This window comes from Zonotrichia albicollis, chromosome 16 (assembly GCF_047830755.1).
Source record: "Zonotrichia albicollis isolate bZonAlb1 chromosome 16, bZonAlb1.hap1, whole genome shotgun sequence".
Lineage (NCBI taxonomy): Eukaryota > Metazoa > Chordata > Aves > Passeriformes > Passerellidae > Zonotrichia > Zonotrichia albicollis.
Window position 1 is genome coordinate 551,296 of NC_133834.1, and position 15,786 is coordinate 567,081.

A 15,786-nucleotide genomic window follows, 5' to 3' on the forward strand; every position below is an offset into this window, starting at 1 on the left:
GCGGTCCCGGGGCGGTGTCCGGCCGGGAGCCAAGCCCCGCTGTCCGCAGGCCCTATGCCCGGCCCTGCTCCCTCCCAGCGCTGCCGGTACCGGGCCCAGCGCCCCTCGCTGCACCCGGCACTGGCTCCGGGGAAACCGAGCCGGGGTGTCCCTGTGTCCCTGGAACAGGCTGGCACGGGGGCTGAATGCTGGTGTGATTCACTTTGTTTTTTTAATTCACAAGTAAAGGGAGATGGCCCAGAAGCAGCAGGAAGGTGTGCGTGGCAGAGGCACAGAGGCTCCAGCAGGCTCCTTAAAGCAGGCTCAGCTGCAGCGACAGGCTGTGGCACAAGCAGCCAGCCCACACTCCTCCTCCTGCGGGCACAACAAGGAGGAAGGAGCTGGCAGATCCCCAGAACGGTGCCCTCACGGGGCGCTGCTGGTCCCCAGTCACTCCCCATCGGACACACGGCAGTGTCTGCGCCAGCTGGACTTCAGCTCCTGCCCCAGAGCTCTGCTTCTGGAAAGCCAGTCACCTCTCCCACCTCACAGAAGGGCTGCAGGCCCTGCGTGAACACCAGTCTGTACTTCAGGCGGATGGGATCCTGCGAGAGAAGGGAAAGAGAGGGGCACACCATGATTATAAACTCCCAGACTCCTTCAACCCTCATGGCCTCACTGCAGTCAGCCACCTCTGAAAGGGGAAACACCAGCCTTGCAGAAGCTCTGCACAGGAGGAAACCCTGGATAGGTTAACCTAAGGATATACTTATCCTAACCTAATACAGAGAAGAGCAACTCGAAGAGCAACATAACTGTGCATTCCAGCCATGGGCATGTTGGCAATCCAGGCCTGGGCAGCCTACTCAGAGTTCCTTACACTGATCTTGGGTCTCATAACTATCCACCAGTGCAAAAGATCTGCCACCCATCACTTGTGCCTTGGGTGCCCCTGTGTTCCATCAGCTGCACCACAAGTGCCTGCAGCTGTGTCTGTGTGCAGGTCCTCCAGAATTGCACAGGCCCCTGCACAACTGCCCGCACAGTCCTTCAGACTGTAGCTCTGACAGCTCTTTGAGCAGAAAATCATCTTCCCAGCACAGTCCAGACTGCCCTGTCTCTCCACTACACCTCCCCGTTATTAGGGGTCTCCCCATTTTTCACACAAACAGCCAGGGAGTTCCCAGTGCCCACCAGCAGCACCTTGTGTGGGTTGGAGAGCAGCAGCACCTGGGACAGCACTGCAGGTGGGAGGAGAGGGCTGAAGGCTGGCAGCTCAGAACCAGAGGCTGGTTGTAGCTTAATTTGCATGGTCTGAAAGAGAAAACAAAATAAACACTTGTTAATCCATGCTGGGAAAGGGCTGTGAGCCTCAGTGAGCCATGGAGCTGGTTAAAGGTACATCAGACAGACTCTTCATTCAGTGAGAAGCACAGCCTGCCACTAAAGGCAGATATTGCTAAACAGCCAGTTCTATCCATGGACACACACAGTGAAACAGGCACCACTGTGCAACAGGATCTCTGTGCAGAGACAGGGAGCCACACAGTTTCCCATGAGCAAGGCAAATGCTCAGTAAGAAATGGTGACCTTTCTTCTCAGGACATTTCTGAGCATCTCTGCTATTTGTCACAGGTTTCTCACCTTTGGGACTGCAGCCTGGAACACTATGTCCTTAATGGGGTGTGCTGAGGTGCTGAGCATGGACAGAACCATCACCAGCACACCTGGTCGGCCGGGAGCTGGGTCTCTGGAGAAGTGGAGCATGACCTTGAAACCATTCCTGTCATACACAGTGAGTGGAGAGATGGTGCCTGCAAGAGACAAATCGAGAACCAGAATCAAGGCCTGGCTTCCTCTGCCATCTGAGGGCAATCAGGAAAGATGGGATAAGGAAAAGCAAAAAGGAAAATGCAGACAAACTTTTACTTCCTTTGGCAAACTCACAGACCAAATGGCACACAGCCCCTGATTTACATCTGCCTCCAAGGCAGAGACAGGAATCTGGATGTCTGCCTTTGGGATTTAGCAGCTCAGGTTCCACCAGTCCTTGAGAGAAGTCAGGTGTGGATCCAGCAGAGATGTGGTGGGAAAAGCAAAGTGCCTTTCTGGGCACACACAGGATTTGGCTCCTTACCATCCATGCCTGGCTAATTCACACCTGACTGTCACCATCCTGCCCTTCCAAAATCTGCTAAGAGCTTCACTTGAGGCTGAAGGCAGATCAGGATGTCTGCGCACCTCAGCAGCAGTGAGAGCCAAGGCTCTGTGGTCCCAGGCTGAGACCCCAGGGTGACATTCCCAGGAAATGCTCGGGATCGAGCTGCAGAGCTGGGCCATACAGTGTGAAACCAAAAAGCAAAGGTGGAATGAAGAGCTTCCTCCTTTAGGAAGTGGGGCAACTCCCACTCAAAAGTGTCTTTTAGGACTTTTAGTGGAACAACTGCTTGAAGCTTGACTGAAGGTGTGAAGGACAGGGTTTAGAAGCACATCACAAAGATCAGGCAGGGCAGAAAACTCCTGAGCAATGAGTAGCGAGGACAAGGACATTCTCATGCTCTGATCCCTAGCACCTGCTCAAATTCTCAGGTACATTAAACCCATCACAGAACAGTCATTACTTGTCCCAGTGACCCACACAGCATGAAGCTACTTTGGCTTCCTGTCCTGCAAAACTCATGGAAGAGCTCTAGTAAGCAGAGCTGGGGCACAGAATTGTACTTACTTGGTGTAACTGAAATTAAAGGCACAAAAAGGTTTTCTAGAGAAGCATCATTGGAAGCTGGGTGCAAAGAGGCAGCAGGCTTCAGATCATAGCCTGGACTGAGGAGGGGAGGATCTGCCACTGAGTTATTTGGAAGATCTGGAAAGGGCAATTTCATTGGTGATAAATCCCTGCAAAGAAAGGCATGCAGAAAGCTTGTATTAAGCAGGGATACTACAGGGAATGTACTGTCTTCTGCTGTGTCTGTCTCTATTCCCAATCCCTCATACCCTTTAGGTATAAAGAAACTACAGACTTACACTCTGAGCCCTTGAGGAATTCAAGAACTCTATCATTTGTGGAAGATCTTTCTGTTTCAAAATTCATTAAGGCAGATTTTGGTTCTGTTACTATGGTAAAACTTAGGTTTAGGGCTTTGGAAGTCTGCCATCCCTGAGCACAGCTTCCCTGGAGCCCTAGTCAGGCAGATCAAAGTAAATTCCTGCTCAAAGACATCACGGGAAGCTGAAAATCTTCAGTAAAGTTTCTTGTAATATGACAGACTGTATAAGCATACTGTAATAGTCTCCTGCTCTGAAGATCTGTGGAGATTAATTGGATTTGTGAACTGTTCCAAGCTTCCACTGAATGTCTGGAAACTCCCTAGTCACAGACTGGAGAAAGCTCAGAAAAGGGCTTTTTGAGTGACAGGTTTTTATAAAAAGGCCTGACCATAAGGTTTTTGTTCTTTTAGCTGAACATCACCTTGTTATCAACCAATAGGATTTGTCTCCCCAAATTTCTAACCCTTGGAAGGTCCAAGGTGTGCAATTAACTACAATCAACCAGTGCAGAACTGCAGGAAAGGGCCAATATGTGCATGGATCACCTGCCATCACTAACCAGAGGTAGCTGAAAGGTTTTCCTAAACCTCCCTGCTGTAAAAGAATTCCTCAGCCCCCAGATCTGACTCTGTTATCAAGAGTTTACTTACAAAGAGGATGTCTTGGTCCTGGGTGGTGGAGAGAGCTGTTCATCCAGGCTCTGGAACTCACTCTTCCCTGCACAGCTGTCCTCCCAGCCCTGCTGTGGTGCCAGGCTTTGAACAGCACTTACACCTTCCCTAAAGCCATTGTGTACAGCAGGCTGGAAAACAAGGCTCTTCAGGTTCATGCTGTATAATATCAGCAACAATAAACCTGTTGCACTAAAAAGAACTCTGTTTATCACACACCACTACCTAAAGCAGAAATACACAAGAGTCATTTGGTTGCAAACTGCACCTGAGAGCACAAGGATTGCGGTTTCCCTTCAGAACAGAGTGCTGCACCAGAAGGGCTGCCAGGGAAAGGCAGAGCAGGAATCATCTCTGATTTTTGTCCTTTATACCTTATGGACAGCAGAGTATCTGAGCATCACTCACCTCTGCCAGGCCAAAATCAGGGGGTGGTTCCTGTGTGACAGGGGAATTGCTGAGACCTAAGAAAGACACCAAAATACCACAGATAATGTACAGAAAACAGGGCTTTCCACAGGTGCTTCCTTTGCTGTCTGACACCGCTGGAGACACTGCATCCCTGCAAACCTCCATCTGGAAGGCCCCACTTTCCCTTGGGACTGATGCTGAAGCCAAAGTTCCCCTCCCTTGACTGAAGACCCCAAACCCCAGTAAGGAGGGGGCACCGAGGTGCACATACAGACCTAAGGAGTGCAGCTGCTCCTCGAGCAGGCAGCTGGAGGCGGTGCTGCCGTGCCGGGGGGCTGAGGCTGTGTCTGCAGAGGGCTCTGGGGGGCTCTGGGCCGTGGCCTCCAGCTCGGAGAAGTCGATCAGGGTGTAGCTCCTCGTGCGCCGCGGGGCTGCTCGGCACGCTGGGGAACAGACACGGTTAGCTGGAGCCTGGGGAGGGCTGGCACAGCCACGGCTGCAGCTGTGCCTCAAAGGCGAGGAGCCTGGGGAGTATCTCCTGTCAATTATATGCAAGAGAAAATGATGGTGACGTAATACTTTTTGTGTGTTACAGCACTTTCTTCAGGTTCGTTCTCTGAGCAGCACTTCCCTGCCAAACCCCGCTCCCAGCTGGCATGCAGGGCAGAGCTGCTGTGGGGGCTCCTCACCTGGTGCACGGGCAGAGCTGGCAGCTGAACCTGCTCCATCCCCATCCTCCTGGCTGGCCACAGCCTGCCTGTACTGCCCCAGCGCCCAGGAGAGCTGGTCATTGGCCTGCAGGACCTCAGCTGGGAAACCAGAGCACACACAAACACTCATCTTCCAGGGGAAGGTCAGACAGTTCCACAGCACCCCCCCAAAATGCTCCTGAGGAAGGGACAGTGCAGCTCAGGAGCAAGGCCCAGCAGAGCAGGCTGCCCTCAGCTCCTCACTCACTTTTCATTCCATTTTGCACACACAGCTGCTGATTCCAGGCCTCTCTCTCATTTATCAAGATCCCTTTGAAATCTTATCCCATCTCTAAAGTGTTCCTAATTCCTGCCATCTCTTCTGCACTTTCTTTTCAGTTCTCTGAACATCAGAACTCAAAAAAACTCAGAAAACCACCTCATCTGAAGAAACAGATTCAGTGTTTAACTTTGGGCTCCAAGTGAAAATTAACAGCTTCCTCAGAGACGAGCAGGAGGAGACCAAATGCCACTTCCCTGGGCACGGTTTCATGGTGAGAGTGGGGAGCTTTGCCCACAGGGTGCCAAGCAGCCAGCACTCCCCTCCCAGGGCAGGGCACAGCCCCGTGCCAGTGCCAAGGGGCACAAGGACAGTGCTGGCTCTTACCCAGAGCCTCCTCGTCAGGCACGGCCTCGCTGGCCAGGCGGAAGAGCAGTGGCCGGAGCCTCTCGCAGCGCTGGAACAGAGCCTGGGGGGACACGGCACTGCTGAGCTCCCCAGCACCCACACCTCTGTCCGGGCCACCCCCGCAAGGGAGGGGAAAGAGCATTCACCTGCAGGCTCTCCTGGTCACCTGGGGATAATTCACCTCTCCTGTAGCTCTCCAGGAACTCATCCATACGCCTGACGTTCTCAGAAACCTCACGGATGGTGTTCACTCTTCGGGACACCTGAGCTGACTTTTCTTGTTCCTATGACAAAAAATGAAATATTACTGTGACTTGGCTGGAGCACTCAGGGTCACACCTATTAATATTTTATTGCAGGTAGAGAAGGCACAAAGCAGCACAGGTGAGAACAAGCCCCCAGCTGCCCCATCAAGGCACCCTGGCCGTGTGCTGTGGAATATGGAATACGTCTCACCACAGGCACGAGTGTGACTTCAGAATTTGAGCTGGGAGTTGGTGGCTTCTGCCACACAGAACAACCAAGGGCTTTGTTAAACCAGATCTCCTGCATGGGCAGAGAAGTGGGATGCTCCTTCAGATGGAACATGTAAACAGGCCAGACATGCACACAAACTGCATGCAGGAAAGAGGCAGTTCTGTACAGAAGTGACTTCTTTCCATCTGGGAACTGAGTTTATTTTTGGAAATTTCCAGCCACTTCTGCAGTACTACTGCCAAGGTCCCACTGACACAGAAGTGTCCTGCTCTATGCACATTCACAAATTCCCTCTCTGGCAAGGGCACATTTTAGTGAAACAAAACAAAATGATCCCAGCTGTGATCTCAGAACAATTTAGAGACTGAGCACGGTGCCCTCCATGGGGCTGCGTGCAGAGGGTCCCCTGTGACATGGAAAGGCTCCCCACCCTCCCCGGGGCAGAGGGGCCCTGGGGCAGCCCCCACCTCCTTGACGGCGCTCTGGATCAGGCGGTTGGCTGCCTGCAGGTCCGCGGGGCGGCCGCTCCTCAGCAGCCTGGCCAGGAGCTGCGGGCACAGACGGGCAGCAGTGAGCAGCAGCAGCAGCAGCCCTGGCACTGTGCCCACGCCACAGCCACTGCTGCACAACGGCTCCATCATCCTGGGGTGTCCGCTCCTGTCCCACAGCCCAGCCCAGGCCACAATGCTCCTGCACACACTGCTGCTCAGCATTAGGGTCTCTGGCTCTGCAGAACTCCTGTAAGACCTGGAGAAGCCCTCCCTTGGGGAAATTTCATGGAAACTGATGCTTTTCTGTAAAAAAGTTTCACTGTTTTCTAAGGAAATATTTCTGACAAAGCCTCAGAGAGTTCTCTAGCTGTTGCACTGCAGGAGGCATCAGCATTATTCTGAGATTGTCTCAAACAGCAGAAGCTCCCAAAATATTACTGAACCTCTTTTCTCATCAGGACAAAACAGAGGGTGGGGCATGCAGACTCTAAGGTTTACCTGGGACTTCTCTTCATCTGTGTCAAAAATAGAATTCTGAGGTCTTGGAGAAGGGGGAGGTAAAATTTTGTCTTCTGGCAGTTTGGGATCTTCTTTTACAATCCCTGGAACAGGTAACAGCAGTTTTCCAGTGATGCCCAAGCTGCTGAAACCTCGATGCCCAACAGTGCATGAGGTTTTGCACAGATTTCCAGATTAAAATACCACTGGGGACCACTAAATATAATGGAGTGGATGAAAAAATTCACCCCAGGATCCCTCTGAACTCATCTCTCATAACCCTGGGAGATATTCCAGGGCAAAGATCAGTTCTGAGCCTGTCCTGTGCTTTTTCCCTGCCCACAGTGTGAGCAGGGGCCTCAGACTGGTCTGAGCTGTGCTCAGGAAGGCTGTTCTTTGGAAAATCCCTTTAAACAGTTCCATGCATCCTTCAGAACCCAGCCAGCCTGGGACCTTTGTCCCTTCTCACACACAGCATGTCAGGAAAAAGCTGAGTCACAAGCTGAGGGGAGCAGATATCTGTGGGGGAAACCATGGGCTCGGGAGGCTAAAAAGGAAACTGAAATAACAGAACTGAACCTTGTTTCTTCAGCATCTGATAAGCATCCTGGATTTTGACTTCCTGAGGAAACCAGACTGTCCAACTGAATATCACTTCTGTGACCCTCGACTTGACTTTTTCTGAAGACCAAATTCCATAGTACTGAAAACAAGACAGTAAAGAAAGACAAAAATCTCAAATGAGAATCACACACAGATACTATGATTATCAAAATTAAACCACTTCAAACTTCTCTGATCAGTTATTGAATCCGAAACCCAATGCAGGTTATTTTAGTGAAAACATTCTGTGCTGCTGCAATACAGTCACAGCACTGGCCTCAGCCAGCCCCAGACACAGGAAAACTGAACAAAACCAGAAACAAACATCATTCATTCTTATCTCTTATCAGCATCTGGGTGCTTTCTCCATTTTCTCTCATTACTGCCTATGACCACTCCTTTAACTATAAAAACACAAACCTCCCAAGGCCAGGCATTTCCAACTGACTAAATGATACCTGTCCTCTCAGAGCAGTAACAGAATTGTCTTCAGTGATATGTGCTTCAGAGTCTGTGGCTTCACTGAAATTCTGTTATCAAGCCTGAGACTGAGACAAGGAGTTTTGTTCTTCAGTTGAGCACTTCTTTGCAATCAGCTTTTTTCAGCTCTGCCCTTGGGCTGATGCAATGGAAAATGAAACGTGCCCCAGTGGTAAATGTGTGCAGGAGCCACCAGAAAGGGAAATGGATGGTGTGATGCTCAGAGGGTGTCTCAGGCAGGCCCAGCCCCATGAAGAGGAGCATGGCCAGAAGATCCCACTGCCTCTGAGAAAGCAGAGTGCATTCCTTATCCCAAAACACCCTGTAAGCACCACCACCTACCTTTGGGGAAAGCACTTTAATCAGCTCATTCAGAAACCTAAATTTTGCCATTTCACTGTGAAATCTGTCACCGCAGTTGTTCACACAAGTCTCCAGCACCTGCAAAAAGCAAAATGTTACCAACAGGAACCGAAAACACAAGGCTTGGGGAGCTTTCAAAAATTTTGTCACTATATTACTAAATGTAAGAACTTTCTGACACTGCAGTCACCAACACAAGAGACTGAGAAAGCCATGCAGCAAGAACATGTTTTATTCCTTCATCCAGCCTTCCTAGGCAGCACATTTAAGGCCTCCTGCTCTGTTCTACCCATCACTAACAACTTTTGAGCTCTTGCCTTGGTGGTGGGACACAGCTCACACAGCCGGAGCTGCAGACCAACAAACACCTCAGCAGAGCAGCTGGGGAGGAACAGAAGCAGTTACTGCCCCCACTGTGCCCTTGTGCAAGGGAAAGTGAAATGGAGAGGCATCCAAGACAAAGACATGGACATCTAAGAGCAAAGGAAGAGAGCTATCCTCTCTGCTCTGTTCTACCTGCCAGCTGTTTCCCAGTGACTGCTTTGTGTGCTGATGGAAGTACTCACTGTGAGGGCATGCAGGGCTTCCCCCTCCTGAGGGGACTGGATTTTGTGTGCCAGCAGCCTCAGCGCAAACCACGGGCTGGGGAAGAGCAAAGCAAGTCATTTAGCAAGTCACAAAGAAATTCACAGCATGCACGAGCTCCCAGGAAGAGCAGAGGCTGCCGGGCTGGGTCGGCACAGAAGGGCAGCTGCTGGGCTGCCAGCAGGACAGACACCCTTCCTTGGGCACAGTGCTGCCCAGGGACACTGCACACACACAGGGCTGCACTGGTGACCCCAGCACTGCCCCCAGCCCTGCCCAGGGCTGCCCTTTGGGAGGCAGCAGAGGGACAGGCTGGGGGTGTCCCTGCCCAGGCACCACCAGAGCTGGCTCTGCAGCTGCAGAGCTCCAGTGACAGCCAGGACAGCCTGTGCCAGCTCCTGGGCACGTGTGGGTGCCAGGCCATGAGCTCTGAACTCAGCCTGCTCTAAACACAGGGATGATCACTAAGGTTTGATGGGTCACTAGCTTAATTACTCCCTGCTACTTCCCACAGAGGCCAGACTGTCAGCTGGAAGGTGAGGAAACCTCAGCAGAGATCCTTCCCTTGTCTGAAAAGCTGAGGCTGAGCTGCCTGGGGGCTCCCCTGCAGAACCCCACAGCAGAATCCTTGTGCAGACCCCTAAGGACACGGCCAGCAGGACCTGCTGCCCGTGGGCTCCAGCACTGGTGGCAGAGCCCATTCCCTGACATCACCCTCCACCGCACTGGCACACTCCTATTTCCAACTCGTATTTCCAACTCCTTTCTGCTCCCAGGAGGGGCAGAGCCCCGTGAGCCCCCTCAGCTGCCCACAGCACAGCCCCAGGCCCTGCCCCACAGATCCACAAGGGGAGCTCAGAGCCTGGGGGAGCACAAAGAGCTCTGTGTCTGCCTTACCCCTCCGTGGCAGCGTTCACCTGCTCGCAGAACCGCTGGATGCATTCCCAGTTCTCCTCGGAGACACTCGGGTCAGTGGCCTCATCTTACAGAGGGAGAAAAACAAGAGAGGAAGAAGCAAAGCCCAGGCTCAGTGTGAGCCAGTGCCCAGAGCAGGAAGCAGCTCAGACCTCGCTGCTGCCGCTGCTCCAGAGCTTTCTGTGGCAGAAAAGGGAGATCCAGGACGAGCAGGAAACAGCTGTTACTAAAGCCTGCCTAAAAATATAGTCCCAAGCACACACTTAAAGTCAAGCACAGCCTGACAACAGCAGATGTTGCTTTTAGCAGGAGAAACTTAAAAACCATTTACAGGCAGCTCTCCCAAGACCACTACAAAACTTGTGCTGGAACACAGGCAGTTTACACATTAGCACAGCTGAATTCAGGAGAAAAAGTCTTTTTTGCCTCTATCCCACTCGCCAGTCTGTCACTGAGCCAGCTTTGGGGGCAGGACAGATGGGGAAGAAGCCAGATGCAGCAAGCCAGCACCCACACCACTCTACCAGGGCTCCATGGGGGCAGCAGCCCCTTCCCCAGGGAGCTGAAGCTGCTCCAGTGCCCACCCAGGCTGGAGGAGGCAGCAGAGCCAGCCCAGACCCGCAGCCCCAGCCCCACTCACTGAGCCAGCGCTCCAGCTGCCCGCTGCCAGCCATGGCTGTGTGCCCGCGTCCCTGTGCCCGGCAGGAAGCGGCTCCGGGCGGCCAGGGCAGCCCACGTGAGGCTGCTGGGGTGGGCTGTGCTGTGCTGGAGAAGGGCTCGTGTGGCTGCTGTGGAAGCGCTGCCGCGGGTGTGGGCTCAGCACAAGCCCTGAGCTCCTCCCCTCAGCGCCTGCAGAGTAACCGTGAGAACGGAATCAAAGTCACCACGTTGATTTAATAATTAGAAGGGAATCAGACAGAAGAGGATAAAACATCTCAGTCTCGTGATCAGGGGTGTTCTCAGCGGAATCACGTGCATGACACAGTGCACAGGAAACCCCCCTCTCAGCAGCTCGCTCAGCCTGGTAGGACACCAGGGCAGCTAAGAGGGCAACAGCTATAATATATATCTATAGACATATAAAAATACCCCCCACTGTATTTATTGGGGAACAGTGTTGTGTAGCTGTAGGTACCCTCTCCAAAAAGAATCCCATCTGCTGCATTCAGTTCATTTCCTTTCTGTCCACATGCTCTGAATTTAAATGCTGATGTCTTCTTCTCCCACCCTGCCAAGCAGGCTCCTTGCACGAGACAGTGGCAGGATGGAGCTGAATCTGGATTTGGTTCCTCTCGCAGACGAAGTGGCTTGTGCTTGGTGCAGGTTCCTACAGACGTGGGGCCAGCCCAGACACCTGCCTGGCCTGAAGCCCAGCTCGTCTGCTCGGAGAGGATCACACAGGCGCCACCTGCACCATGCCAGTGCCAGCCTGGCAGTGTCACCGACGTCCCTGTCAGCTGGACAGGGCTCTGTGTATGCGGCCACACACCTCCTCAGCTCCCAGGGTCACCATCATCTCTGCCACACTGGGGCCGTGCTGCAAACAGAGACAGTCACTGAGCACAGGAGCTGAACTGCCCAGCTCGTGTCTGTGCATCACAGGCTGCTGCCAGCCCTGCCCAGAGGGACCTGAAGGGCTGGCACCAGAGCTGAGCCAGGACTAGGCTCTGGAGAACTCCTGTAAACCGTGGGTTTGAGCTCTGTGAAAGCACACTGCACATCATCTCAGAACTGCTGTTTTACCTGCTGCCCGCTGAGCGCCAGGCGCAGGAGCTGCATCATGCTGCTGTACTTGGTCTCTCTGGTCTGCTTCTGCACACTTCTCAGCTCTCTGTTCAACTCCTCCACAGTCAGGGCAGCTGCTGGCCTTGTCAGGAGCCTTTGGGAAAGGTGTCCTTACACTCTGGGGACATGGAAACCACAGGGCTCCCACCCCTCACCCCTGCCCTGTGCCAGGGCGCTCCTTCTGCGCACCAGCAGCAGAGCTCATTCAATAAAGCAAGTTTAAACTACAAAATTATGCCACAGACCCAGGAAACCACAGAAAAAGCAGTAATTCTGACTGTTGTCAGAGATGAGGAGCCATTTCTGCCACTACTCAGCTCAGAGAGCAGCACACTTACCCTGAGACCAGTTTTCCTATTTTATCTACTTCTGCAGAAATTGTTTGTAGCTGCTGCCGGGACACCGAGGGCCTGACCCACAGGTAGGAGTAACCACTGGACACCAGATCCTTCAGGAGGCTTATGTGGCCCTGGGGGAGGGAAGCAAAGCTGGCAAGGCAGAGGGCTGTGCTGTGGAGGAAGCAATTCCTCAGCCTGGAGGATGGGGGCACAGCACTCTGCCACTACCCATACCTTTCTCAGCAGAAGGACTCGCTCCACATATTCCTCTTCCAGAACATCTGGATCCACTTGCTGCTGCCCATAGACGAGCTCCACCAGCCCCCGCAGCTCCCTGACGAGCTTCTGGCGCAGCCCTTGGTTCTCAATGTGACGGCTGAGGTGAATCCTGCAGCACAGCAAGACCTGCCTTTGGAGTGCTTTGGGTTGCCTCAGATCACCCCAACCACGTCTCACAGGAATCCCAGAATATTCTGAGCTGGAGGAGACCCTCAAAGATCATCAAGTCCAACTCTTAAGGGAACAGCCCATCTGGGGACTGAACTCTCAACTCTGGCATTTTTAGCACCATGCTCTGACCAACTGAAACTGTGGAAGTGTTGGAAAAGCAGCACTAAACCAGAGTCAGACACTCTACAAAGAAGCATTTGGCCCTGGTGCCCCACAGGGAACTGATGATGACGCCACCTTAGCAGCACAATGTCCTAGGAGCACGAGTGTACTTGCAGAAGAACCTTCTGGAAGTGTTAGCTCTTTTTAGATGTTATTTTCTTAGGTTATAAACATAAGACTTTAGATCCTCCCAGCTACACCCACCCTCTGCCTAGACTTTCAGTGTTGCCAACTCCAGAGTCCAAGCACAGAATGGGAGAGGAGGCAGGAACTGTGTGAGCAGAAACTTATGGTTCCTCTTAGCACGGCCCAACAAATGCTGCACCAGGATCCAACAAACAAAATCTCCAGCCAAAGCCAAGTGCTAGAAATAAATTCTCACTGACATGGTGCTTACTACATTTTAAAGCTACCACTAATTTTTTACCTGTTGAATTCTGGGAGTGCTTCGAGGTCCAGGAGAGCAGAATGGGTTGTAATTCTGCTTACTTCAAACTGGGAGATGAGCTCCTCCAGAGTCCTCCCCATCTGCTTCTCTGCAACACAAGCCAGAGGGAATCACAGGGCTCTGTGCTCTCCTCAGGCATGGGGCTGGGCTGGCAGCACATGACACAGGTGACACAGGACAGCCACCCGTGCAGTGCCAGCAGCAGCAGGGGTGTCCCAGGAGGGAAGTGGCAGCAGGCACACTGCCATGCTGCCCTCTCCCCAGGAGCTGCTCTGCTGCAGAGACACTGGGACATTGTGCTTGGCTCCTCCATCACTTCCTCAGCAGAGCCCCTCTGCCTCAGCTGGCCACAGAGAACTCACACTCAGCCAGGAGCGGGCACTGCCCAAGCAAGATTTCATTCCCAAGCAGAGCTCTCAGAACACAAGTTAATCTGTGATCCCCAACAGCAAGAACCACAAAAGGAGACATTGACTCAGCTCCTCGTGGTCTGTCAGGTTCAAGGAAAGGTGCAGGTCCCAGACAACACTGCAATCACTAACCACAGAATGCAAGCTTTCTCAAGGCTTCACAGAGTTTCTCAGCCCTGAAGGGAGGGTTTTCCCAAGGGAGAACCCACTAAGCACCTGATTCAGTTTTAATGGCTGCAGATTTCCACCACCCCAGCTCCTTCCACAGGAGCTCTGCAGAAGGTGCGGTGGCACCTCAGTGACTGGCTGGTTATGTGACACCCATTCCCTGATCCCTTCAAACACCGACAGGATCTCAGCTATTAGAGCAAACCCTCCATGCCATGAAGCCAGCATGCTATGGGCAGGCAGGCAGGAGCCCCTGGCGGTACCTGCAAACCCCGAGCCGCAGTTGGTGACCATGTCCAGCAGCGCCTCTGGCAGGAAGCCGTCCCGAGCAAAGCGCTCCAGGAAGATGTCCCCCTGCCTCTTGGACAGCTTGGCCCCGTCCTTGTTCAGCAGCAGCGGCAGGTGCCCGAACTGGGGCGGCTCCCAGCCCAAGGCCTTGTAGAGCAGCAGGTGCTTGGAGGTGGAGGCCAGCCACTCGGTGCCGCGCAGCACGTGGGTGATGCCCATGTGGTGGTCATCGACCACGCTGGCCAGGTGGTACGTGGGGAAGCCGTCCCCCTTGAGGATCACGGGGTCGCCCTCCACCTCTGCCACCTCGTGCTTGCTCCAGCCGTAGACCAGGTCCTGGAAGGGCTGCACGCCCCTCTCCAGGCGGAAGCGGATGACGCACTCCAGGCCCTGGGACAGCTTCTGGGCCACCTCTGAGGCCGTCAGGTGCCGGCACCGGTTGTCATACCTTGGGGAGATGGGCACCATCTCAGGCACCAGGGCTTCTGCTCAGCACAGGCCAACACCACCAGCTGTTTCTACACTCCCAAAACTCTAAGCAGACGCCTGAATTTCAGCTGTAACCCGCCCACTGCACATCCAAACACCTCCTCTCTGGAGGGTGACAGAGCCTCCTCCCTCCACGGGCAGGAGGCACAGCCGGAGCTGCGAGGCTCAGGGCAGGGCACAGGGTCAGACACGCACCGCGGGGTCTGCTGGCGGCGCAGCGCGTCCCGGCGGAGCAGCTGCAGGCGCTGCGGGCTGCAGAAGCAGCGGTAGGCGGCCCCGCTGGCCAGCAGCGCCGCGCCCGCCCGCCCGTACAGCTCCAGCCGCTGCGACTGCACGTAGGGCCCGGCGGGGCCGCCCCGCCCGGGGCTCTCGTCCGGGGGAATACCTGCAACAGCGGCACGGACAGAGGCAGTGAGCAACCCGGACAAAGGCAGCCAGACCCACCCTCCCGCTGAGTACAGTTAACCTTTACAAGAAAGGTAAGGATTCAGCAGGTGGAAAATGAACGATGCTTCTAAATACCTGCCCAGTTCAACATATCTTCTATTCCTTCTGCAGCTCCAGGCACCACCCGATTCTGATCTGTATCCTCCACTCTTAAAATAAAGGTTCCTTGGTGTTTTTTGGCAAAGATATAATTGTACAAAGCAGTCCTAAGGCCACCTAAATGCAGAAAACCTGTAATCGTGGGGAAATCAGAGAAGGCAGTCACAAAGGAGACCAAGGGGAGAGTTTTAAAATATGAGCTGGAAGGGCGCTGGATGCTGCCTGCGAGGGCAGCGGCACCGAGGCGGGAGCGGCACCGCACCCGGGGCACGTCCAGCTCCGGGCGCACTGGCTCTGGAAGTAATTCATGGATGACTACTGCCAGGAACAGAGTCCCCAGAGTGACCGGGCAATGCCCGACAAGCGGGCACATGCCAGGAACAGCATGGCCACGGTACACCGACCGTGACCCCGCACGGCGGGAGGGCACCGGGACACGCTGCAGGGGCGAGCCCGGGAGCTCCGGCAAGAGCACTCCGGGCAGCTAGCAGCCACCACACCTCCAGAGCCCGAATTTATGTTTTCAACCCAAAACCCCGCCCCGCCGCAGCGCAGCCCGGGGGTGGGCAGGGGCGGGGCTGCCGAGGGGTCGGTTACCTGTGGGGCTGGGCCCGAACCGGACCCGCGGTCCTCGCTCGGGTTCGGGTCCCGGTCCCGGTCCCGATCCCGATCCCGATCCCGATCCCGGTCCCGGTCCCGGTCCCGGTCCCGGTGCCGCCGCGCAGCGCAGCACGCGCAGAGCTCGCGCCATCCCGCCACGCGCCCACGTGGCCGCGGCGCCGCTTCCGCCTGGCCCCGCAGCCA

The 15,786-nt window shown here is 54.3% G+C and overlaps 2 protein-coding genes across 3 annotated transcripts; both read right to left on the bottom strand.

Moving 5' to 3' along the window:
- Nucleotides 1-23: 23 nt before the first annotated feature.
- GGA2 (golgi associated, gamma adaptin ear containing, ARF binding protein 2) lies at nucleotides 24-10,572 on the bottom strand. Its single transcript, XM_074553261.1, has 15 exons — nucleotides 10,539-10,572; nucleotides 9,881-9,965; nucleotides 8,965-9,040; nucleotides 8,378-8,476; nucleotides 6,431-6,511; nucleotides 5,633-5,770; nucleotides 5,466-5,547; nucleotides 4,867-4,918; nucleotides 4,385-4,647; nucleotides 4,107-4,162; nucleotides 3,678-3,829; nucleotides 2,705-2,874; nucleotides 1,624-1,793; nucleotides 1,183-1,293; nucleotides 24-584 (listed from the first exon to the last, which is right to left on the bottom strand). Exons 1-15 carry the CDS (start codon nucleotides 10,570-10,572, stop codon nucleotides 474-476), a joined length of 1,680 nt encoding a protein of 559 aa, XP_074409362.1. The 3' UTR covers nucleotides 24-473.
- EARS2 (glutamyl-tRNA synthetase 2, mitochondrial) lies at nucleotides 8,976-15,733 on the bottom strand. 2 transcript variants are annotated; one of them, XM_074552647.1, is made up of 10 exons: nucleotides 15,580-15,733; nucleotides 14,959-15,114; nucleotides 14,632-14,821; nucleotides 13,923-14,395; nucleotides 13,061-13,169; nucleotides 12,256-12,409; nucleotides 12,022-12,152; nucleotides 11,642-11,777; nucleotides 9,881-11,435; nucleotides 8,976-9,040 (listed from the first exon to the last, which is right to left on the bottom strand). In XM_074552647.1, exons 1-9 carry the CDS (start codon nucleotides 15,731-15,733, stop codon nucleotides 11,352-11,354), a joined length of 1,587 nt encoding a protein of 528 aa, XP_074408748.1. In that variant the 3' UTR covers nucleotides 8,976-9,040; nucleotides 9,881-11,351. The 2 variants fall into 2 exon arrangements, with proteins under 2 accessions (XP_074408748.1, XP_074408749.1); XM_074552648.1 differs by lacking the exons at nucleotides 8,976-9,040; nucleotides 9,881-11,435 and having other exon boundaries at nucleotides 12,022-12,171.
- Nucleotides 15,734-15,786: the final 53 nt, after the last annotated feature.